Below are 24,013 nucleotides of genomic sequence, written 5' to 3'. Positions count from 1 at the left end.
TAGATAGGTGAAACACCGCCTCTGTAGAAGAAATCAACGCCTACTTCATTATTGCAACGTTAGCCCCGACCACTGGTGTGTTAGTGAGATGAGGAGGACAGAAGAGCGATACATAACTAAAAATAACATTACCTTTCAATGGATCCTAATGCTAGAAATATGATTATATATTTTCAACAATGTGAATGTCTCAGCTGAGCTTTATTTATTTGTATTCGGTACATTTCACTGTGGATTCTTTGGTAAATCAATTGTATTTCGGCGCAGGCTTTGCAAACAGACTTTTACGATATGGACTCGACAGTAATGCAACAACATGTAAGTAACCGTGTTAATTCTAATGCCTGATCTGATATTAATGATTCATGTACAGTCAGATGTTCTTTGTCTATGTGTCAGTAAGTCAAACCAGTGACTAAACGCTCAACTTCACGTTATTTCTTTTAGTCATTTGTCATTTAAACGGTGATTAAATTATATATAGAAAGCGATCAAAGAACGCTTCCTTTACAATCGCTGGAGCTGTCAATCAAACAGAGAGACTTTATCAGTGACTGAGTTCTGGACTCGCGACAACACTCCCGTTTTATTCAATGAATCTTTTAGTTACATCGTGTTTGCACTGTTAGTTATGATGAAAGCATTCGTTAGTGTGCAGTAATCGTGTTACAATGACGAGATCACTGCTTTCATGAGCTCAACAACATAGTCTGTGATCGACTACAATGTTCATCACTGCAACCTTTCATGCCACAATGTAAATATAATGCCATAGATCTAAATGTAATGAAGCACTTTTCATGATTAGTTAACCTTGAGAGCTGTAATAGTAATACTTAGCTATTTCAAATGGAAAGATGTCAGCCAATCACAGCAGTGGGCGTTTACACTGAAGTCTCACAGCAGACACGCCCCTTAAAACAGAGTGTTCAAATCAGAGGGCTAAAATCAGGGTAGGAAAAATGCAGTTTATTTTTTAATTATGACAATTTATGACAAAAAAAAAACATTAACATTATAAGTGCACCTCAGGAAACATTATAAAACAATAAAACAACACAGTTCATGACCCCTTAAAAACATTCTGGGAGTTGAATTCCCAGGACTGCATGGAGCTGAGAAACACTGCGATAAGTTATCTGGGATTATTTGTGAACACACACACACACACAAAACAAATGCATATTGTGTAGTTTATTTAATTGATAAATCATTCAATGAAAAACACACTTCATTTGGTTGTAACAGAGAAAAAAATACACCAGATTTCTAGGATGGGCCTCTAAATCTGCCAAGGAAGAGGATGCTGTTAGTGGTGTTGTGCCGGATGAAGAACATGAAGGGGTGATCGGCTATGAAACTCTGACGTTGTTGTAGAGAAAGATAGCCTACCGGATTCGTCAATGCACTGACTGCCCATGCCTCAGTGCCTTCCTCATTCACATCGACACAGGCCTTGTGAACCACCGCTGACATATAGAGGCCGTCCTGACTGCTGCTCATGCCTGTCAGATCAGCCTTTGTTTCCTGGAACACAGAGCTCATACCCATCTCTTGCAGTGTTTCTGGTAGGGAGCTCTCAATCTCCAGCTTAAACTTTGGCAAATAGACTCTGATTTCCATCGGTCTGGGCATTTTTTCTCTTTTGGTCCAATCAAGCAGCTTGTCAAGGGTCAACTCACTCTCCAGCTGTCAAACACACACAGATACTGAAAATTAACAAACATAGGATCCAAACTATCCATCTTTTTCTGTTTATGGCACTTTTGCTGACCTTCAGAAGAGGGTCAGAGCCATCCTGAGTTTCATTTGGAAGAAGGATCAACATGCTGAGCTCCTCCTTTTCGTATGTCAACTTCAGCACCTGCAGTTCATACTCTGGGATGCTTCTGAAGGGGAATATATCACTCTGGTACATCATTTCCACCGGCCGGCTCTCATTCTGATTGAAGACGAATGTCATCAAATGAAGAAATGCATAATATTTAGCCTACAAAAATGACACGTGAACATTGTATTTATTTTGCATATGCTGAAACATAATGTGGATCACACCTGGTTTATTTTAAATGGCATTTCTTTAGTGTCTTTTTCTTCAAATGGTTGCATCCATTTCCCTTTGAAGTGGATGACATTAACCAGAACTAGCCTCGTCGACTTAGTTACTATTTTAGGCTGAAGAAGATCCTTAATTTTATCTGAAAAAAAAAAAAAAAAAAGTATTTAATTATTTTTTGTGTTATATACTTTTTACTTCTCGTTTACTTCACTTTAGAGATTAATCGCAATTAGATAATTGAGATGTCCTTCAAGATGGCTGACTTTGATAAGTTTCCGGGTCACAGCCTGGAGGACGGAGGAGCGAGGAAACGAGGAAGCATCAATTTGAGAATTGAGAAGCAACCAATTTCACTTTCATATTCTAATATCATATTAACTTCTCACCATCTGTCTGCCTTTCCACCCATTCGTTAATGAGCTGTCTTGACTTCTCCGATGCTCCAATGAAGTCCACAGCCTGAAGTTCAGCGTGGTACAGCTTCAGGGTGGAGTCCAAATACTCCTGCGGGACACATGTCAACACATTCAAGGAAGCAAAGAATCAAAATGTCTCATTGTTAAAGGCAGAATGGACTCACACGTAAGAAGCTGAAGGTTTTCTCTCCATAGAGGCGGTTGGCCAGTTTGAGGATGTAGGAGGCTGATGGTCTGTTGATGGATGAAGTGAGGGTTTTAAAATGAGAGTGAACATCAGAGACAGAACTGAAGTACAAAACCTGCAAAGAGAAAAACATTTTTGGCATATTTTTCATGATAATTAAGCTTGTTTTCCACGGGCAAATCACATTACCACGATGCAAAAAACAAAACAAAACAAAAAAACGAATCGAAATGAGACTGAAAATAATGGTAACATGTCAGTTCCTCATACTTTTGCCATTTCTTCAGATGTGTGTCCTCGGGCTCCCAAGTAGACCATGCCGAGCGCTGCGCTGAGGCTCAGTGGAGAAAAGAACACGTTTCCCTCAGCGTTGCTCACGCTCAGAGCCCGATAGAGATCCAGAGCGAAGAGACCGTTAGCACGAGTGAGACTCTCCATGGCACTGCTGCAAATAAAAACCCAAACACCCGCTCTGAATATGAAACCTTTCAACGAGACCTTTCAAATTAGTATAAATGTAACTGTGTTTAACCGCCCCCTCTCTTATCTTATCTGGGCTTGACTCGACATGCAGCATTCATCAGAATAAGGAAGTGATAAAGTTTCTATGGAAATCCTAAAAATATGCTTGGGTTGTTCTCTCTCTCTCTCTCTCTCTGTGAATATTTAAAAAAAGCAAGTTCACGAATGCCTTGAGTATGCAGAGCGTTCGCAGCTTACAGTGGGTACGGAAAGTATTCAGACCCCCTTAAATTTTTCACTCTTTGTTATATTGCAGCCATTTGCTAAAATCATTTAAGTTCATTTTTTTTTCCTCATTAATGTACACACAGCACCCCATATTGACAGAAAAACACATAATTGTTGACATTTTTGCAGATTTATTAAAAAAGAAAAACTGAAATATCACATGGTCCTAAGTATTCAGACCCTTTGCTCAGTATTTAGTAGAAGCACCCTTTTGATCTAATACAGCCATGAGTCTTTTTGGGAAAGATGCAACAAGTTTTTCACACCTGGATTTGGGGATCCTCTGCCATTCCTCCTTGCAGATCCTCTCCAGTTCTGTCAGGTTGGATGGTAAACATTGGTGGACAGCCATTTTTAGGTCTCTCCAGAGATGCTCAATTGGGTTTAAGTCAGGGCTCTGGCTGGGCCATTCAAGAACAGTCACAGAGTTGTTGTGAAGCCACTCTTCGTTATTTTAGCTGTGTGCTTAGGGTCATTGTCTTGTTGGAAGGTAAACCTTCGGCCCAGTCTGAGGTCCTGAGCACTCTGGAGAAGGTTTTTGTCCAAGATATCCCTGTACTTGGCTGCATTCATCTTTTCCTCGATTGCAACCAGTCGTCCTGTCCCTGCAGCTGAAAAACACCCCCACAGCATGATGCTGCCACCACCATGCTTCACTGTTGGGACTGTATTGGACAGGTGATGAGCAGTGCCTAGTTTTCTCCACACATACCGCTTAGAATTAAGGCCAAAAAGTTATATCTTGGTCTCATCAGACCAGAGAATCTTATTTCTCACCATCTTGGAGTCCTCCATGTGGGCTTTCATGTGTCTTGCACTGAGGAGAGGCTTCTGTCGGGCCACTCTGCCATAAAGCCCCGACTGGTGGAGGGCCGCAGTGATGGTTGACTTTCTACAACTTTCTCCCATCTCCCGACTGCATCTCTGGAGCTCAGCCACAGTGATCTTTGGGTTCTTCTTTACCTCTCTCACTAAGGCTCTTCTCCCCTGATATCTCAGTTTGGCCGGACGGCCAGCTCTAGGAAGGGTTCTGGTCATCCCAAACGTCTTCCATTTAAGGATTATGGAGGCCACTGTGCTCTTAGGAACCTTAAGTGCAGCAGAAATTTTTTTGTAACCTTGGCCAGATCTGTGCCTTGCCACAATTCTGTCTCTGAGCTCTTCAGGCAGTTCCTTTGACCTCATGATTCTCATTTGCTCTGACATGCACTGTGAGCTGTAAGGTCTTATATAGACAGGTGTGTGGCTTTCCTAATCAAGTCCAATCAGTATAATCATACACAGCTGGACTCAAATGAAGGTGTAGAACCATCTCAAGGATGATCAGAAGAAATGGACAGCACCTGAGTTATCACAGCAAAGGGTCTGAATACTTAGGACCATGTGATATTTCAGTTTTTCTTTTTTAATAAATCTGCAAAAATGTCAACAATTCTGTGTTTTTCTGTCAATATGGGGTGCTGTGTGTACATTAATGAGGAAAAAAATGAACTTAAATGATTTTAGCAAATGGCTGCAATATAACAAAGAGTGAAAAATTTAAGGGGGTCTGAATACTTTCCGTACCCACTGTATATGGGCCGCACGCCACTGATGTGTGTGTGTGTGTGTATACCCCGGTGAAAAAAAATAACATTTCTATAATGTACTTAAAGTGTGTTACAAACAAGGCTCCAGCACCAGATCTCTCGCACCACCAGAGTTGCAGCAATCATGCAACTCTCGTCTGAATTATCTGCACAAGCCAATCAACTCGCCGTTCACCAACTCCAACTAATCCGTTTAACTTAACGGAGCGCTGGGGAGCAGCTTCTTGCTCTGAGTCAGGGAAATGGAACAGCTGCTGAATATATGCTGGCCTTCCGTACACTCGCTGCACAGACTGAATGGATTGAGGACACTTTAAAGCTGCTTTTTCGGCGGGGGTTGAGTCTGGATTTGCAGGCCGAGCTGGTTTGTCGAGATGAGGGAAGAACTCTGAATGAATTCATGGAATTAACCATTCAAATTGATAATCTGGTGCGCTCACGCCAACCCACTTGCACCACGCAAATCACCCACGTCACCAGTTACCTACGGATGCAAACCAGCATACTTCATAATGAGACTCTCGAGTTTTGTCATTAATTCTCCTACCCATCCTCTGATTCTGGGTCTACCATGGCTACGCAGACACGATCCACACATCTCATGGAGGGAAGGTGAAATCACACAGAGGAGCTCAACCTGTCACGACCACTGTCTCAGTCACAGTTCACCAATCCCTGTCAGCACCATCAGTCTAACCAAAGAAAAACCTGAAATTCCTGGACTTCCCCATGAATATGCTGATCTTTCTGAGGCTTTCAGCAAAATGAAGGCTTCACAACTGCCTCGTCATCATTCATGTGACTCTTCCACCGAGCTACTTCCCGGCAGCACGCCACCAAAGGGAAGAATTTTTCCTCTGTCACAACCTGAGTCAGAATCCATGAAGAAATATATCAAGGAGGAGCTAGCCAAAGGCTTCATCCGACCCTCTACCTCACCAGCTTCAGCCGGCTTCTTCGTGAAGAAGAAAGATGGGAGTCTCAGGCCATGTATCGACTATCGGGGTCTCAACGACATCACTATCAAATTCAGATACCCACTTCCTTCAGTACCTGCCACCCTCGAACAGCTCCATCAGGCCAAATATTTCACCAGGCTTGATCTACGCTCAGCATACAATCTGATTCGTATCAAGGAGGGAGATGAATGGAAGACTGTGTTCTCTACATCAACTGGGCACTATGAATACTGTCCGTCTTCCAATCCTTCATAAACGACATCTTCAGAGACATGCTGGATTGCTGGGTGGTGGTATACATTGATGACATCCTCATCTACTCTAATTCTCTCGACGAGCACATTCATCATGTCCACTCTGTCCTTCAACGTTTAATTCAACATCAACTGTATGCGAAGGCAGAGAAATGTGAATTTCGTCAAACCAAAACAGCTTTCCTGGGGTACGTCATCAGTCAGGAGGGAGTGGCTATGGACGATCAGAAGGTGAGAGCAGTGGTGGATTGGCCACAACCACGCACTGTCAAAGAATTGCAGCGCTTCCTGGGCTTTGCGAATTTCTTTTGACGGTTCGTTAAGAACTTCAGCACCGTTGCTGCTCCATTAACTTCCATGACCCGCCGAAACGCATCACTACTCACCTGGTCCCCCAAAGAATTCCAAGCCTTCCAAGAACTCAAGAACCGATTCACATCAGCTCCCATTCTCCATCATCCTGATCCTAGCCTGGCATTTATTGTGGAGGTAGATGCTTCCAGCACAGGTATTGGGGCCATTCTCTCACAATGTCATGGGCCATCAGCCAAAATGTTCCCCTGTGCATTCTTCAAGGAAACTATCATCTTCTGAACAAAATTATAATGTGGGAAACTGTGAATTATTGGCAATGAAAGCAGCTATGGAAGAATGGCGTCACTGGCTAGAGGGAGCACTACATCCATTCACAGTTCTAACTGACCATAAAAACCTAGAGTACTTGAGATCCGCAAAACGACTGAATCCCCGACAGGCCAGATGGGCACTATTCTTCACCCGATTCCAATTCACAGTCACTTACCGACCCGGGTCCAAGAACGCCAAAGCCGATGCTCTCTCACGGCTAAACGAAGAGAATGATCACACCAACACAGAGGAAACCATTATCCCTGAAAACCTGCTTGTCGCACAAGTCCAGTGGGACATCTTAACTGAGATTGATCTCTCAAACACCCAAGATCCTCCTCCTAAATGTCCACCACAACTCAAGTTCGTTCCAGAACAGCACAGAGACAAACTTCAGCATCAGATTCATGACAATCCCAGTTCTGGGCATCCTGGTATCACCGCAACTCTTCACCTTCTCAAAAATCGGTTCTGGTGGTGTACTATGCCAGAGGACACAGTAACTTTCACAAATCACTGCACAGCTTGCAATACCTCCAAGTCTTCATGCCAGTTACTAGCCGGTTTGCTTCAACCACTACCAGTACCCCAGCGTCCATGGTCTCACATTGCTATAGACTTTGTTACGGATCTCCCCAACTCATTAGGTAACACCACCATTCTGACAGTTGTGGATCGATTTTCCAAGTCCTGCCATCTCATTCCCTTATCCAAGCTTCCTTCGGCCTTTGAAACCGCTGAGACCCTGTGCAACTACATGTTTCGGTTCTATGGCCTACCCGAGGACATTGTGTCTGATAGGGGCCCACAATTCACTTCTCGAGTCTGGACAGCTTTCTTTCGACTTCTCAATGTAAACGTCAGTCTTACCTCTGGCTATCACCCCCAATCCAATGGACAAACAGAACGACTGAACCAAGAGCTCACCCGCTTCCTCAGAACTTACTGCCAGAGCAACCAAACCGACTGGAGCAAATATTTGATGTGGGCTGAATATGCACAAAATTCCCTCCAAAAGCCTGCCACTGGTCTAACACCATTCAAATGCATACTGGGCTTTCAACCACCTCTTTTCCCCTGGTCAGGGGAACCATCAGAGCTCCCCGCAGTCACGGAATGGTTACAGCGCGGTGAGGAGACCTGGAATCATGCACACTCATCTACAACGAGCTGTAAGAAGACAAGAAGAACAAGCCAACCGTCACCGTCGCCCAGGCCCAGAATACACCCCAGGTCAATGGGTATGGCTATCCACCAAAGACATCTGCCTCAGACTTCCCTGCAAGAAACTCAGTCCTAGGTATGTGGGTCCATTCAAAATTCTCAGACAAATTACGCCAGTTTCATTCCGTTTAGAATTACCTGCTAACTACCGTATTTCTTCCACTTTTCATATGTCGCTGTTGAAACCTGCTGGTGGTCCGAGAGAGGGTCGGGAGACTGAAGGACCTGAGGTCCAGCCGCCCCCGCCCATTATGGTTGACGACAAGGTGTATCAGGTCAGAGATCTCCTCGACTCTCTACGCCGAGGTGGGTTACTCCAATATCTGGTCGACTGGGAGGGGTACAGCCCGGAGGAACGGTCCTGGGTCAATGCTAAGGACATTCTCGACCCCACACTCACAGAAGAGTTTCATAGGACACACCCGGAAAAGCCGGCCCCCCGACCAAGAGGGAGACCCTGGCGTCGCTTGCCTCCTCGCGTCAAGAGCTGCTCGCAGGGTGGGGGCTCTGTTACAAACGAGTCTCCCGCACCAGATCTCTCGCACCGCCAGAGGGAGCTGTCACCCGAGTATTAACTTACATTTGGACTCAATTTCCCATCAACCCTCATACCTGGGACTGATTACATTGCACCTGCCGTCAATCACACATCCACTCACTCTCACATAAAAGACACTCTCTCTTGCACTTTTGTGCAAAGTCTTGATTAGCCCCGGTTGTCATTTCTGAGCATTACTACCTTTTCTACTTCCCTGTGTACTGACTTGGACTGTTTATTTGGATTCTGATTTCTGCTGCCTGCCCTGACCCCTTGCCTGTTTATCGTTTGTGCTTTGCTTGCTGCCTGCACTGACTACTGCCTGTTTACTGGATTTGTTCTCTGCTGTATTGCTGTTTGTCTAATAAACTGCAGATGGATCAATACTCTTCTGACTCGTCACAAAGTGCTCTATTTTCGCGATCTAATTTTGTGCTTAATATACTAAAAATTCTTTAGTACGTAAGAATCTTAAGAACATCTAAGTGTACACAACTGTGCTACTTTGAGACACCATGAAACATGAACTAAAATGTGATTTTAATATACTATATCTATTTAAAAAAAAATGTATGTAGTTACCACTTGTAGCACACTATGGGTTAATTTATTCAGACACCTTGAACATTTCATTCATTAATACAGTTTATTCAGTATAGTTTAAAAAAATGGTAAGAAAATATGACAAGATCTCAGAGTTAAACTGTGTCAGAAAAAAATATATATAAACAAGTTAACTTCCAAATTTGAGGTTGATATCTTAAAAAAATGAGCTTTCAGTAAGATTGGCTGCAGTACCAAATGTTTCCACTAGATGCAATTCGCTTCAACATTCATTTCCAATTCGCTCATTTTTTTACCACGAACAATACAATTGCGACTCATTTATGTATTTCTGCATTTATTTATTTCAGCATTTCTTCATTTGTTTATTATGTATTTCTACATTTATTTATTAATTTAATTCTGCATTTACGTAGTAATTTATACTTAAGTAATTTCTCGTTTTTGTGTGTGTGTATGTGTGTTCACACAGCAAGTGCCAAAACCTTTACCATGTTTCGCACCATTATGATGAAGTAAAAAAAAAAAAAATCTAAAAAAACAAAATGTCAAATTTTTCGGTCAAAAATTACCAAACCAAACAGCACTAAATTGTATCGTTTAGTAGTAACTAAAAGTCAGCATGTAGTAGCCTATCCATCATGGAGTGGTGGTGGACTCTCTCCCGCACACGCCCACTGGGACGGAGAGTTTTCATGAATCAGCAGGATGAGTGTGTTCTGTTCATCAGTTCAGTTCGGCTCTCAGCAGCGGAGCATCATGACTCGAGCCGCTCTGAACATCAGCATCGCTTTTATTCTCCTTCTGTCCCGATGCTGCGACGCAAACCGCAAACTCCTGGTGTTCCTGATCGATGGCTTCCGCTATGATTACATGGACGATTTACAAAACCTGGCCGGATTTAGAGAGATCGTGGAAAACGGTGTGAAAGTGGATTACCTGACTCCAGATTTCCCCAGTCTGTCCTATCCAAACTACTACTCTCTAATGACAGGTGAGTCTCACCAACTTTTTATCTTCTTTTTCTATCAAATGCAATCTTAAATAGTTCCAAGTTCATGTGCTTTGGTAAAGTACTTCAAACGAAAAGTCATCATATGTTACACTCGTGCTGCAGTCTTTAAAGTTATTAGTTGGTTTAGGTCTTTTTAAACAGGAGATTTTACCTTTATAATGCAGTAATCTGAGATGTAGTGGGATGTAAGAGACTCCTGGAGCTCTAAATTATTTCCATATGCCTGTGAAGCCTACACATACAAACATAATCATTGTTTGTTTGTGGTCTGGTACACATTTACAAGGCTTTAATGCATTCCTTATGTGAGATTTTATAGCACACTTATATTCCAAAACAGTTCAGAAAGAGTGTAAAGGTCATTAAAGGTACTCTTACTGTAGAACAATAGGGATCTGTTGATCTGAGATCTGCTCATTCATTATTGTCTGAGTGGGGTCATTGATTTCAGGAGCCAGTCCTTCTGCTCTCCACAATGACCGCAGAAAAACAGCTCGCTCTCAGTCAGATTTATTCATAACAGGTGGAAATATCTGAGTAAAGTATTTTAATATTTAAAATAATTAATTGTTGAAACAAATATTGTCTTTTTTGTTTGTTTATTTTTTTTATTATTTGACACACACACACACACACACACATATATATATGTATATATATATATATATATATATATATATGTGTATATATATATATATATATATATATATATATAAAATCTTATTTTTTATTATGCATTTTTATTTTTAAGTGTCCATTTTATTTATGGTTTTTAATACATTACAAACTAAATATTTCTTAGACTGAAGTAACATAAGAATTATGAATATTTAATAAAACCACTTCTAGATTTATTTATCACTGTCAGAAAGTATATGGAAATATCTTGAGACATACAGTATATTCTTTTTTGTTTGTTTAATTTTTATATTATTTTGACATTAATATATATATATATATATATATATATATATATATATATATATATGTATATATATATATATTATTTTTGCTTTTCGATACATTAAAAAATATTTTTTAGACTACAACAACAATGAAAACATAATACGAATGATGAATATTTAATAATACAACTGCTATCACTACTATTAATCATAATTGCCATTGTAAAAAAGTATATAAAAAAATTGCAAACTAAATGTCTGCATTCGCAAATATATTTTTCATCTTTATTTTGGGGTTGTGTTTTTATCAGTCGCTCTCATTTAGGTTAGATTATCACTGTATATAAGCAGATGGAAATATCTGAGTATGAAGTATTTTCATATTTAAATGAAAAAAGATTGTTATTAGTCATTTATTTTTGATTTGTTAAAGGGGTGACAGCTCAGGAAACATTAAAATTAAATTAGAAATGTATTCCACTTAACCATGTCAAAAAGGAAAAAAAAATATTAGCAATCATTTAATTTGTGAAGGAAACTGAACTTCTAATCCATTTTGCACAAGCACATTTGATCATGTTGACTCAGTGAATCTCATTCTGAGTGTTGCTGAATCATATGGTGAGACGGTGTTGTTGTCTGAGCGCCACAGGGTTGCCAAATCCACGGTTTTCTGCGGAATTGGGCTACTATTAAACTTGCCGCAGATCATATGGATTTTTTTTATTATTGAGTTTTGTGAGGAAGGGCATTGGTAGAAGCTCCTTTATTAAAACAGATAGCGTTAATGATTACTACTAGGGTAGTCTCAGCCACGGACCGTTGGCTGAATGTCTGATGCATATGGCACACATATCTGGAAACACTTCAGCAGTATCGAAGTCGTCATCTGGTTGGTTGAATTCTACAAGATGTCTGGGAGACGTGTGTGTCGCATTCTTTAACGGTCCGCTTGGAAACAAATGCTGTGACCCCAAACCCCCTCGTAGAAGAATGCTGTCATGTTTACAACTGTGGCTGTGAGCGCTTATCAGGATCAAATAAACGCTGGATTTTCAAAAGTTTGTGAAGGTCGCGGCTGCATTGTTGCAGTAAATTTGCACAATGTTCTTGAATGAATAATTTATAGATGCACGCCGGTCTGTTATTGTAGGGACATTGACTTTCATTTTCACACCACTAAACATGACGTGGAACAAAACGAACTCTGATTGGTTGCTTTACATGTCAGTCAAACGTCCTCTTGGGCAGTCCTTAGCCAATGAAAGCTGCGATAGAATCCAGACCTTCTGCCGTCAGTCTGAAGGTCTGACTACGTGAGACTACTACTATGGATGCACCGATGTATCGGCCAATAATCGGTATACTGTATATTGGTATTTCGGTATATAATCTCATACTGTGTGTGAAAAAAATCTCTTGTGTTGAATGTAGGGCTAGCTAACATGGCAATAACGCATAAAGAAGACTCTATTTGACCCTATGAATCACCCGTAGTTCAAGCCAAGGTTGCCAGATCTGCGTTTTTTCCCCTACACTAAACATTATATGTTTTATATACTTGCATTCAATAATCACAAAGAGCTTTGTGCTTTGTTACTTATGATAGGAAATAAAATCTCAGCTTTCAAATTAATTCCATTTTATTGCAAAGTTTTGTACTCCTCTTTTAATACAAGTTATAGAATGAAAAAAACATGCATGAACATCAGAAGGTATGTTGAAACATACAGTACAACTTACCGAAAATGATCTCATGTAATCAGTGTTTGAACCGCAGAGAGAATAAATAAAACAGCACTTAACGTCATATTTACCTCAGGAATGTTATTCAGTGTTCACAGTTCATTAGTTAGCTATAAAAACACTAGAGAATTTGATTATATATATGTATGCTTGAATAATTTGTCATGAAGACAAGTGCTTATGAAAACTACCTTATGTGCAACTGAGTTGTATACAAACATTTCAGTTTTTATTTGAGTGTAATTATTATATCTGAAAATAAATAGCTGAATATAATAGATCTGTTGTTAATTTTAACCAAATGAGAGGGTTCACTGTATTGTTTGCATCATTATTTTGGAGAGATATTTTTTCTTTAAGAAAAATCTAACTGTCGGTATCAGCTGATATCATTCTGAATAATCGGCTATCGGTATCTGCGGGAAAAAATGTAGTATCAGTGCATCTCTAATTACAACTATAGTAAGTTAAGTTGAATTATGTATAACGCATACAGTGACTGTAAAATATGTATTTTAGGTATGCAAGTGGCATTTTTTGAGTTTTGATACTTGGGTCGTTGGGCTGGCTTTGCTATGCAGACCTGGCAACCCTGCCAACAAAGGCCATGCGGCGCTGAGCTCCAGCACACGCACTTTAACTCAGCGTCCACCAATCACAGCAGCTCCGAGCCAACGCTTTAACGCTTTGCTGATGGCAGTTGTTTTGTTTGGGCACATTCCCCTCTCCACAAAGCTTCAGAAGATAGTCTGCTGTGACAACTGGGCTCGAGCTTTCACAAAGAAATCAAACAATGAGAGCAAAGCTGCGACACCAGACCCGATCACAGTGCAATGAATCTGTCTTAGAATAACATTCACTAATACCGTTATGATTTAATTTGAAAGAAATTAATACTTTTGTTTAGCAAGGATGCATTAAACTGATCAAAACTGAGTGTTAATGTTAAGATTTCCATTTCAAATAAATGCTGTTCTTTTGAAGTTTCTTTTCATCAAAGAATCTCACAAAAAATATGAACTGTTTTCAGCATTGATAATAATCATAAATGTTTCTTGAGCAGCAAATCATCATATTAGAATGATTTCTGAAGGATCATGTGACACTGAAGACTGGAGTAATGATGCTGAAAATTCAGATTTGATCACAGGAATAAATTACACTTTACTATATATTCACATAGAAAACAGATATTTTAAATTCTAATAATATTTAACAAATTTACTGTATTTTTTATCACATAATTGCAGTCTTGGTGAGCAGAACAGACTTCATAATGCATGAACTACTTGCACGTGAACTGTTGACTGTTATTAATGAAAAGTTTTATCAGAATTTCTTTGGCTGTAACTTGCAGGACGGCCAAAGGTTCTTGACGCGCTGATTGTTTTATAGCCGTTTGGTGTTATTAAAGAAGTGCATTTGTTTGTTTAGTGTTACCCTGCTCTTTGCACTGTGAACATTTGTACAGTCAGCGCTTTAAAAGTAAGACTTCAGTTTAAAATTAAAATTAAACATTGGTTAGTCCTGTGCAGGCAGTCAAGGATCATTACCGGTAACATCTCAGAACTCATTTAAAATTAAACTAGAAATTAACATTTGCATGGGCACTTGCATTGAAATTCAAGGTGCTTGCTCATGTAAAACTCTGGGTGTTTGCCAAGGCCTTGCTATGCGGTTGCGAGTGTGTTTTGTGTGATGTGGTCTCTCTTTTAGTGTATGTTTATGGAATTTTTTTGTCTTTTTAAATCACGTTACTTAGAACAGTTGTAGACTATCACAACTCTCCTTAAATAGCTGCATTTCTTCCATAGGGATTTTAAAATAGTCTTTGTTAAAGCGTTATAAACAGGGTGTGAATTACGGGGGGGTCTGACCCCCCTAATGAATGCTTGATCCCCCCTGAAGGACAACAAAATAAGATGTTGGAGGGGGGTCAAAGAAAGTAGTCTACCCGTAATACAAAACATTACCTATAAATATGAAAATTGAGACATTGCATTTACAGTAGATTTGTTCATTACATCATATTAGTCATTTTCTTTTACGAGTGTGGTTTGCAGTTTTGAGCATTATAACCAATCACAGGTGTTTTTGTTGAGTTTAGGAATGCAATGTCCAATCAGAGGCGTTGTGATTAGTCACGAGGGTTGCACGTGCTCACTGACTGATTTCTGAATCTCACTCACGTGAATTCTCGTTTACCACAAACAACAAAATGCAGAAAAGATGCAAGTAAGAGATTCATTTTGCAGCAGACAGTTTCAGAGGTTATATCGGGAGTTTTTGTCCAAGTTTGAAAAAACATTTAGTTTTTTATGCTACTGAAATAATCAATGTTAAGTCTTCTTTTACTAATCCAGAATATGATGCCTTTTCCTCACCAAAACATTTTGTCGATATAATATAATATAAGAGCAATATAAGAGCAATAATCAATCATAATGATTTTGTCATGACATTGCAGCTTCACCTCTAGGCTAATGACTTCGTTTATAGGCTATATATATATATATATAATATATAAACTTTTTTAACTTTAGTTAGTCTGTAATGTTGCTGTTTGAGCATAAACAACATCTGCAAAGTTACGATGGCTGGTAGGGACTACAACAAGCATTTTCCCGGATTGGTGACATCACAAAAGTTACAAAAAAACTCGCCCCCGAGAGCACGCAACAAAGGGGCCATGTTGGGCTGCTTTAGAGAAGAGGAAGAGTTGTTGTAGTAGAGTGTTGTTGACATGCCGTCATTTTACACCGGACTGCTTCACAAACGAGGGTCAATTCAACGCTGGATTTGAACAAAAGATTAACATGACGGCACATGCTAGTCGATGAGTTGAATCAACTCCACAGAAACTACATAAATTTATCCACTAACCGTTCAGAAACGTCCAGTTTCATTCTAAAAGTTGTAACTTCTTCCTGAGTCTCTCCATCAGTGTCGACTCCGGTTTGAACAATGTAAGGCTGAACACCGTTACTGACAATCCTCATTTTGGCTGTGTGAGATTCTCCAGCTTTGTTGTTGTTGAGCGACCGAAGCGCGAGCTGTTAAAGCTCCGCCCTCTTCTGGAAAGGGGGCCGGGAGCAGCAGCTCATTTGCATTTAAAGTGTTAGTATGTGAATTGGGACGCACCTAAGGAGTATCCATTGGGACCTCAGAGGTGTGCTGATTGAAATCCACCCTTGTGTGCTGTAAATACTCATGAAGTCATTTTGCACTCCTCCTTATTTCCAGGACGCTACTGTGAGGTGCACCAGATGACTGGGAATTACATGTGGGATAAGGACACCTTGAAGGAATTCCTTATCGGAACCAATCCGGACAGCCGTCTGCCCCTGTGGTGGGATGGATCGGAGCCGCTGTGGGTCACCATGCAGAAACTAGGGAAGAGAGTCTACATGTACTACTGGCCAGGTCAGTTTATGTCATGAATAGAGTACAATGTGGGGCCAGGGTTATTACAGTTAATTATTATATATTTTTTTTTAAACTTAAACTTATTTTATTTCAGCTAGTTGCCATGCAGGCAGCATTTATCATTTCCATTTATTTTTATGTGACATATTTAAATAACTTTTTAAAGAATTAAAAATTAAATATTAAACATAATATTCAATCATTTTATAAAATAAAAACTAATAAAAACTATATAGACATTAAAAAAGACAAAATTGCTAAAACTTTAAAATTAAAACAAAATATAAAAAAATAAAAACTAATTATTAAACAATTATTAATAACTAGATGAGTAAATTTTGATGACAAGCTTTGATGTTGGCTTGACAAAGCGAGGTTTAAAAGTTTAAAATAACTGTACAGCTTGAAGTTTGAAAGTTTCTACGCAGAAAAAGTAAAAAAATGTTGCTAGCATGAATTAGCACATTGCTAGCATGATTTAACACATTGCTAGCATGAATTAGCATGTTGCTAGTATGATTTAGCATTTTGCTAGCATGTTTTAGCAGGTTACTGGCATTAACACATTTCTAGCATGAATTAGCATGTTGTTAGCATGATTAGCATGTTGCTAGCATGTTTTAGCACGTTGATAGCATGAATTAGCACATTTCTAATATGTTTTAACATGTTGTTAGCATTAATTAGCATGTTTTGTTAGCATGATTTAGCACAGTGCTAGCATGATTTAACACATTGCTAGCATGAATTAGCATGATGCTAACATCAATTACCATGTTGTTAACATGATTTACCATGTTGCTAGCATATTTTAGCATTTCTTAACATGAATTAGCATATTGCTAGCATGATTTAACATTTTGCTAGCATGTTTTAACATTTTACTAGCATTAACACATTGCTAGCATGAATTAGCATGTTGCTAACCTGAATTAGCATGTTGTTTGCATTATTAGCATGTTGCTAACATGTTTTAACATGTTAATAGCATGAATTAGCCTGTCACTAACCTGAATTAGCATGTTGCTAGCATGATTAGCATGTTGATAGCATGAATTAGCATGTTGCTAGCATGCTTTAGCATGTTTTCTAACTGTGCGTTCACACCGCTGCTGGCGAGAGCGTCAAAGTGACAGGAAGTCATTCATTTTCAATGTGAGTCGCCAGCAAGCAGCGGCGCGGCGCGTCTTGGATGGTGTGGGTATCGAAGAGAGTTGAAGTCAGGTCAACTTTATGGTAATGAGCTATGCTGTGGTTTGGCAGCAACAAATTGGAATGTAGAGGTCCTTCGCTTGAAAGGATTCCAGAGAATGCAGTCGTGTAAACTTTGGTTCCGACCAAACATTAGTCCCTAAGCAAAATGGAGAAGAGGTGGATAATTGCTGTGGCGGGTTTCCCAATAATATACGACGTGTGTCCCTGTTTGCATACAGGGGTATAAATAAGAAAAATGATGCATGGACCAAGGTGTCTGACATTGTTTGCATGCTATGTCTGAAATTGCATAGCTGTATGCCTATACATTTACTATATAAATTATTACTATATAAATATATAGCTGTATGCACTATATATTTAAGCCTAATGACATTTATCATTATTTTCTCCAGCTAAGCAATTTGTTCTCAGTGTTCTCTGGAATCCTCTCAAGCGGAGGACTTCTACATTCCGATTGGTTGACCGTTGGTGGCAGGGCAGCCAGAGCGAATTTTGACGCTCTCGCCGGCGGCAGTGTGTACGCACAGTTAGGATAGTTGTTAAGCTTTGCTAGTGACGGACAGCTTAAATACTCTATAAATCTTATCGTTGACCCCCTCAATGAAAGTCTATGGGACTTTCTGTAGTTTTCATCATCTAACGAAAATCGTAAGTCAGAACAGTCTGAGGGTCTGACCCGAGTTTGGTGTTTGTAGCTTTAAAGCTCTAGGAGGAGATACTGTCCACATTTTGGCTGAGAATACTAATAATAATAAGTTTAAATCGTTTTGTCAAGCCAACACAACTATAATAATATCTCAGTTATACTAAAATATCACTTTGCGTGACTTGAACCTCATAAAAAAATAATATAATTTATTATTTTTCATAAATGGGTCAGTGAAAATGAAGCGTTTGAGCTTCAGGTGGTCAAAGTAAATATTATCCCCTGATTTCACAGACAAGGCTTAAGCTAGTCCCAGAATAAAATACATGTTTGAGATGTTTTAACTTAAAATCTTAAAATATGTCAGTGCCATTGTTTTGTCTCAAGATGCACACCAGTAATGTTTTTTTTTCTAGTGTGCGTTTATTAAAGCTACTTAAATATTCTAACTGAAGGCCTAATCCTGGTTTAGGATAAGCCCTGTCTGTGACACCAGGGCCTAAATGAGCTATTTTAGTGTCTGTTTATTTGATATATTTTTATATAAGTTTTGCAACCCCTGTATAAATGCCCTGATTTGTGTGATATTAACTTTAAGACCAAATGTTGCTTTGTAGTTATTTTTATATTGTAAAAATTGAGAAAATAGATACATATAAAGAATTTTTTTTTACTTGCTGCTATGGGTCCTAATGATGTCACTTCCTATACATCCCAATGTTTATTTATATGTGACTACAAAATCTGGTTTTACCTGCAAAATACACCTCCTGTGCCAGACTCATTTAATTAGTGCTCTTATAAAAGCTGCTTCTGCTGCTACTTTACATCAAAATTAAGCTTGCAATGTTTTCAAAATCTCTCTCTTTGATCTCTCTCAAATGCATATTAACTCAGGTCACATGCTATAAAGTGTGTTTCTGTCCGTTCAGGTTGTGAAGTGACGATTCATGGAGTCAGACCTACGTTCTGTGAGGAATATGTGTACAATCCTTCAGAGAAGAACCTGACCGACGCCATGGAGAGCGCTCTCAATATGTTAAAGTAAGACCAGAAATTATTAAAGAGGACCTATTCTGCTTTTTTCACATGTTCATGTTTCTTCAGTGTGTAATGTTGCTGTTTGAGCATGAAAAAGTCCCTCCAGCGGGAGTTCTTCTCTATATCAGTGCCTGTTTCTGAACTCCCTGAAACGCCTCCATTGTAGTCTTGAGTTTTCTTCACAATATTCCTCATTTAAATAATTCATATGCAGAATAAAGGGGCGGGGCCTGGTTGAGTTAGTTAGTAGTGTGTTGAAACTGGCAGTTATGGTAAGGGGCGGGACATTTCCCTAATGAGCAATCACAACACACTGCTCCAGCCGACCAATCAGAGCACATTGTGCTTTTCAGAAGGAGGGGCTTCATAGAGACAGGAACTAAACAGAGCGTTACTGACAGACTGAGAAGAGAGGAGCTGAACAATGGAGAATATGAGGAAAATAATCAACATTCAAGCAGGAAAACCTGTTCTAGTAGAGCACAAAAACAACATCAAGACTTCGTAAAAGGGCATTATAGGTCCCCTTTAAGGGTGTTTGTTATTATTTGATGATTTTCTTTGAATGTTTCAAACAGGAGCAATAAAGCAGACATGGCTGGTATTTATTATGAGAAGATTGATGTGGAAGGGCATCACTTTGGGCCGCACTCTCCCGAAATACAGCGTGCCATTCGCTCACTGGATCAGGCTTTCCAGATTCTCAACCAGAAAATCAAGGTACTTTTTACATAAAAAGATCAATATTTGCTGCCTGTTCTACCTGTCCATCTAAAAACACATTTGTTTGTTTGTCAGGAGAAGAATATGAGAGACGATATAAACGTGGTGCTGTTCTCTGATCACGGCATGACGGAGCTCAAGTGGATGGAGAAGGTCATTGAACTGGATAACTACATTGACATGTCGCACATCATTAAAATGATGGACAGAGGGCCGGTGGTCAGTCTGTGGCCCAAACAGGACAAGTTTGAGGAGGTGAGCTCAATCTGTCTGACTCAAGGCACCAAAAACAACACTTGCTTATTTTCCATCTGCCATTTTGAGGGGAAAAAATACGCTTGGTGTCAGAATTCATTACTGTGAAAAGGCAGCTGTGAACTTCAACCTGCTGTAGGACTCATTCGCATTTAAACTTTAACTTTCAGTATGTGAAGTACTGTACGCTTAAACACTGATGCGCTGGCCTGATGATAAACTACAATAGTAGATCTCATGAACCCTGTCAACAATACATCACATTTCAGCCCAAATAAGAGATTATATTTTGTAAAACGAAATTATAGCACAGTGTTATGACCATAAAGATGTCTTTTGGATTTTGACATTATTTTGAATGAAAATTCTCCTCACGAAAATCTCGTTCTCATTACTATATGTGATTTTTTTATTTTTATTTAAATGATAAAATATTTATACATGGTGGTATTTGTTGAACTGCATTTGATTTATAAATTAAAGTTATATATAATATAAATATAATTATATTATTTAAAAAAAATTATTATATTACAAACCTTGCACAAATGTCTCATTCTCATTACTATGCTGTGAAAAAAATATTTAAATTGTAAATTATTTATATATAGTGGTATTTGTTGAACTGCATTTATATAATATAATATATGCATTTATATAATATAATATAAAATAATATAATATAATATAATATATAACAATTATTATATTATAATACATAACTCACAAAAATCTCATTCTCATTAGTACAGTGTGAAAAAAGAATATATTATTTAAATTGTAAAATATTTATTCATAGTGGTATATAATATAATGTAATATAATATAATATAATAAATATGATATAAATATAATATAAATATAATAATAATAATAAAATAATATAATATAATATAATTATATTATATTATATTACAGAACTCTCACAAAAATCTCATTCTCATTAGTACAGTGTGAAAAAAGAATATTTAAATTGTAAAATATTTATTCATGGTGGTATATAATATAATATAATATAATATAATATAATATAATATAATAAATATGATATAAATATAATATAAATATAATAAATAAATAAATAAATAAAAATAATATAATATAATATAATATAATATAATATAATATAATATAATATAATATAATTATTTTTAAGTCATTATTCAAAATAACAGGAAATACAAGAACTCAAAAGTTTAATTTCTTGTTTTTTCTTTAGATTTGAGGGTTTAATGTGAACTTCAGAGGCTTAAACTGACAATGTGTGTATGTTAATTCAGATATATCAGAACCTGAGCACTTCAGACAACATGAACGTTTATAAGAAACAAGAGATCCCAGACCGCTACCACTACAAGAACGGCAGGTTCGTCTCAACGCTGACGCTGGTGGCGGAGCCGGGATGGTTCATCACTGAGGTCAGTGAGGTTATTCTCCACACAATCTGTCCAGAACGTCCCTGTTTGTCACGTTGTTTTATGACTGGAACATTCCAACCAGATCTAGATGTAGATATCGATGCTATAATGTCACTTATTTGTGCTTATCTGTGCGGTTCAGACATACAGTAAAGTGTCATAGAGCAACTTTCACCATCTGTTCCAGCAGGATGTTTATTCCCAAAAGGACCTCTGACAGGAATTGCTTCAGTCTTGTTTCAGTCTTGCATATAAAGTCCCATTTTGCTCAAAAACAGCAGTGTTCCTCATGTGTGCTTGGCTGATATAACACATTATCTCACTGATGCGTCATTCGGTTACTACAAAAACATCGCCGCTGCCCAAGACCCCGGGATGAAGAAGAGATTAAATACATTCCAATGTTGAATCCAAATGCTGACTTCTGCCTGTCTTTACAGAATAAAGCCAAACTGCCCTTCTGGAAGAACGGCACGGAAGAGGCGGAGGGCTGGCAGCACGGCTGGCACGGATACGACAATGAGTTTGTGGACATGAGGGGATTTTTTTTGGCACAGGGACCAGGTGAAGTTCAGCAGACCACACGTTTATTTTGTATAATAATATTGTTAATAATAAATAAATATTGATAAAATCATTATTAATGTATTTAATTAAAATATTAAAAAATGTAAAATATTTTAAATAAAATAAAAATATATATATAATATTAAAAGTATTTTATTTAAAATAAATATAAAAAATATTAATTTTTAAATAAAAATATTTTTTTATATTTTATTTTAAATATTATTTTATAATATTATTTTATTTTACGCCAGAATCTGTTTTTTTGAAGAAATTAATACTTTTATTCAGCAAAGATGCATTAAATTTATCAAAAGTTACAGTAAAGACATTTATAATGTTACAAAATATTCTATTTCAGATAATCTTTTTGAACTTTCTATTCATCAAAGAATCATGAAAAATAAAATGTATGATGGTTTCCACAAAAATATGAACAGTTTTCAACATTGATAATAATCATAAATGTTTCTCGAGCAGCAAATCATCATATTAGAATGATTTCTGAAGGATCATGTGACACTGAAGACTGCAGTAATGATGCTGAAAATTCAGCTTTGATATAAATTACACTTTGACTTATATTCACATAGAAAACAGCTATTTTGAATTCTAATAATATTTCACAATTTTTTACTGTATTTTTGATCAAATAAATTGATGAACAGAAGAGAGTTTTTTTCAAAAACAAGTTTTCCCAAACATTTAAATGGCAGTGTGTATTTTTATTTTTAAATTATTTTATACTATAAATTATTATAATATGAAATTATATTGTATTATATTATATTTATTAGTTATTGTGTACTGGGTATTGGACTCATAAACATAATCATTTATATTTAAATAAAACAATTTTAGTCTGGTAACTCGTCAAATGATCATTTAGATGTTTTATTTTCTCTCCAGACTTCAAGACGAACTTCCGCGCCGGTCCCATTCGAACAGTAGATGTGTATAACGTCTTGTGTAAGACGCTGGGGATTGAAGCGCTGCCCAACAACGGCTCCTGGTCTCGGGTGGAGTGTCTCATGAGGAGCTCGGCCGCTGCCGTACGGGCCGCTCTGACCTCCAGCTTCCTGCTGCCGCTGCCGCTGCTGCTGCTCACACACTCCATCACCTGCTAGAACATTCCACAGCACACAACATGAGAGGGAAGATACATCAAACACTTATTATATGCCTTAGCGTGTGCCATGATGTCAGATAAATGCCAAGAAAAACAGTATTCACTGCATTGCCTCTATTTTTGAGTTGTAAATATCATTGAATACTGATGGATTTGAAGGAATGTTGGTGCTGGATGAACCAATTTGCACATTTTCACTGAAATTTTGACCTGAGGTCAAAAGATTTATATTTTAGAAAAATATGATCTTTTATTATGTAATTTCCTCCATGTCCTCCATCTGTTGTTATTCAGTTTTAACACAGAGCAGATTTTTTTTTTCTTTTTTTCCCTGATCACTATAAAATGACTAATTTGGCCAGTGTCTCCTCTCTGTCGAGATATGTGCTGTTTCAAATGTAAGGCATTGTATTGTTATTATTTGTTTAATTTCTATAACCATAGATTATCCATCTTCCTTTAGTACAGGGTTTGTACTCATTTCTTTCACAATAAAATATTTTCTCAAGACTTTTTTTATTTTGTAACTACATTTGTTCATTCACATTCTACTGATTTAAATACTATTTTAATATATAGGGGACTATTATTCTATATATATTATGCGCTTTTACAGCAGCGTTTGACAACGGCGAACTCGTGATCTCTCCCGCCACCTGCTGGTCTGGCTGTGAACTTCAACGAGCTCATGTTATTCATTTCACATATATTCAAGTTTATATTTCACCTTTACTTTTAACTTTATTTCCACTTTTTT

General features: G+C 37.9%; 2 protein-coding genes across 2 annotated transcripts; one reads left to right on the top strand and one right to left on the bottom strand.

Annotated features, from left to right (window-relative positions):
- Positions 1–954: 954 nt before the first annotated feature.
- On the bottom strand, positions 955–10,472 carry LOC127494246 (leukocyte elastase inhibitor-like). Its single transcript, XM_051859981.1, has 7 exons — positions 10,334–10,472; positions 2,933–3,107; positions 2,640–2,777; positions 2,446–2,563; positions 2,056–2,198; positions 1,775–1,942; positions 955–1,689 (listed from the first exon to the last, which is right to left on the bottom strand). Exons 2-7 carry the CDS (start codon positions 3,098–3,100, stop codon positions 1,270–1,272), a joined length of 1,155 nt encoding a protein of 384 aa, XP_051715941.1. The 5' UTR covers positions 3,101–3,107; positions 10,334–10,472; the 3' UTR covers positions 955–1,269.
- enpp6 (ectonucleotide pyrophosphatase/phosphodiesterase 6) lies at positions 9,848–23,766 on the top strand. Its single transcript, XM_051859978.1, has 8 exons — positions 9,848–10,161; positions 16,077–16,256; positions 19,056–19,167; positions 19,743–19,884; positions 19,963–20,142; positions 21,423–21,560; positions 22,001–22,124; positions 23,037–23,766. Exons 1-8 carry the CDS (start codon positions 9,876–9,878, stop codon positions 23,252–23,254), a joined length of 1,380 nt encoding a protein of 459 aa, XP_051715938.1. The 5' UTR covers positions 9,848–9,875; the 3' UTR covers positions 23,255–23,766.
- The last annotated feature ends 247 nt before the right edge of the window (positions 23,767–24,013 follow it).

The sequence above is a fragment of the Ctenopharyngodon idella genome, chromosome 14 (assembly GCF_019924925.1).
Source record: "Ctenopharyngodon idella isolate HZGC_01 chromosome 14, HZGC01, whole genome shotgun sequence".
NCBI classification, from domain to species: domain Eukaryota; kingdom Metazoa; phylum Chordata; class Actinopteri; order Cypriniformes; family Xenocyprididae; genus Ctenopharyngodon; species Ctenopharyngodon idella.
This window is presented reverse-complemented; position numbering and strand designations above follow the sequence as displayed.

Coding starts and splice junctions, on each gene's coding strand:
- LOC127494246 (XM_051859981.1), bottom strand. CDS start 3,100: ATGGAGAGTCTCACTCGTGCTAACGGTCTCTTCGCTCTGGATCTCTAT. Junction 2,564..2,639: donor AAACCTTCAGCTTCTTACGT/GTGAGTCCATTC, acceptor TGTGTCCCGCAG/GAGTATTTGGACTCCACCCT. Junction 1,690..1,774: donor GCTCTGACCCTCTTCTGAAG/GTCAGCAAAAGT, acceptor TGTGTTTGACAG/CTGGAGAGTGAGTTGACCCT.
- enpp6 (XM_051859978.1), top strand. CDS start 9,876: ATGAGTGTGTTCTGTTCATCAGTTCAGTTCGGCTCTCAGCAGCGGAGC. Junction 16,257..19,055: donor CTACATGTACTACTGGCCAG/GTCAGTTTATGT, acceptor CTGTCCGTTCAG/GTTGTGAAGTGACGATTCAT. Junction 20,143..21,422: donor AACAGGACAAGTTTGAGGAG/GTGAGCTCAATC, acceptor ATGTTAATTCAG/ATATATCAGAACCTGAGCAC.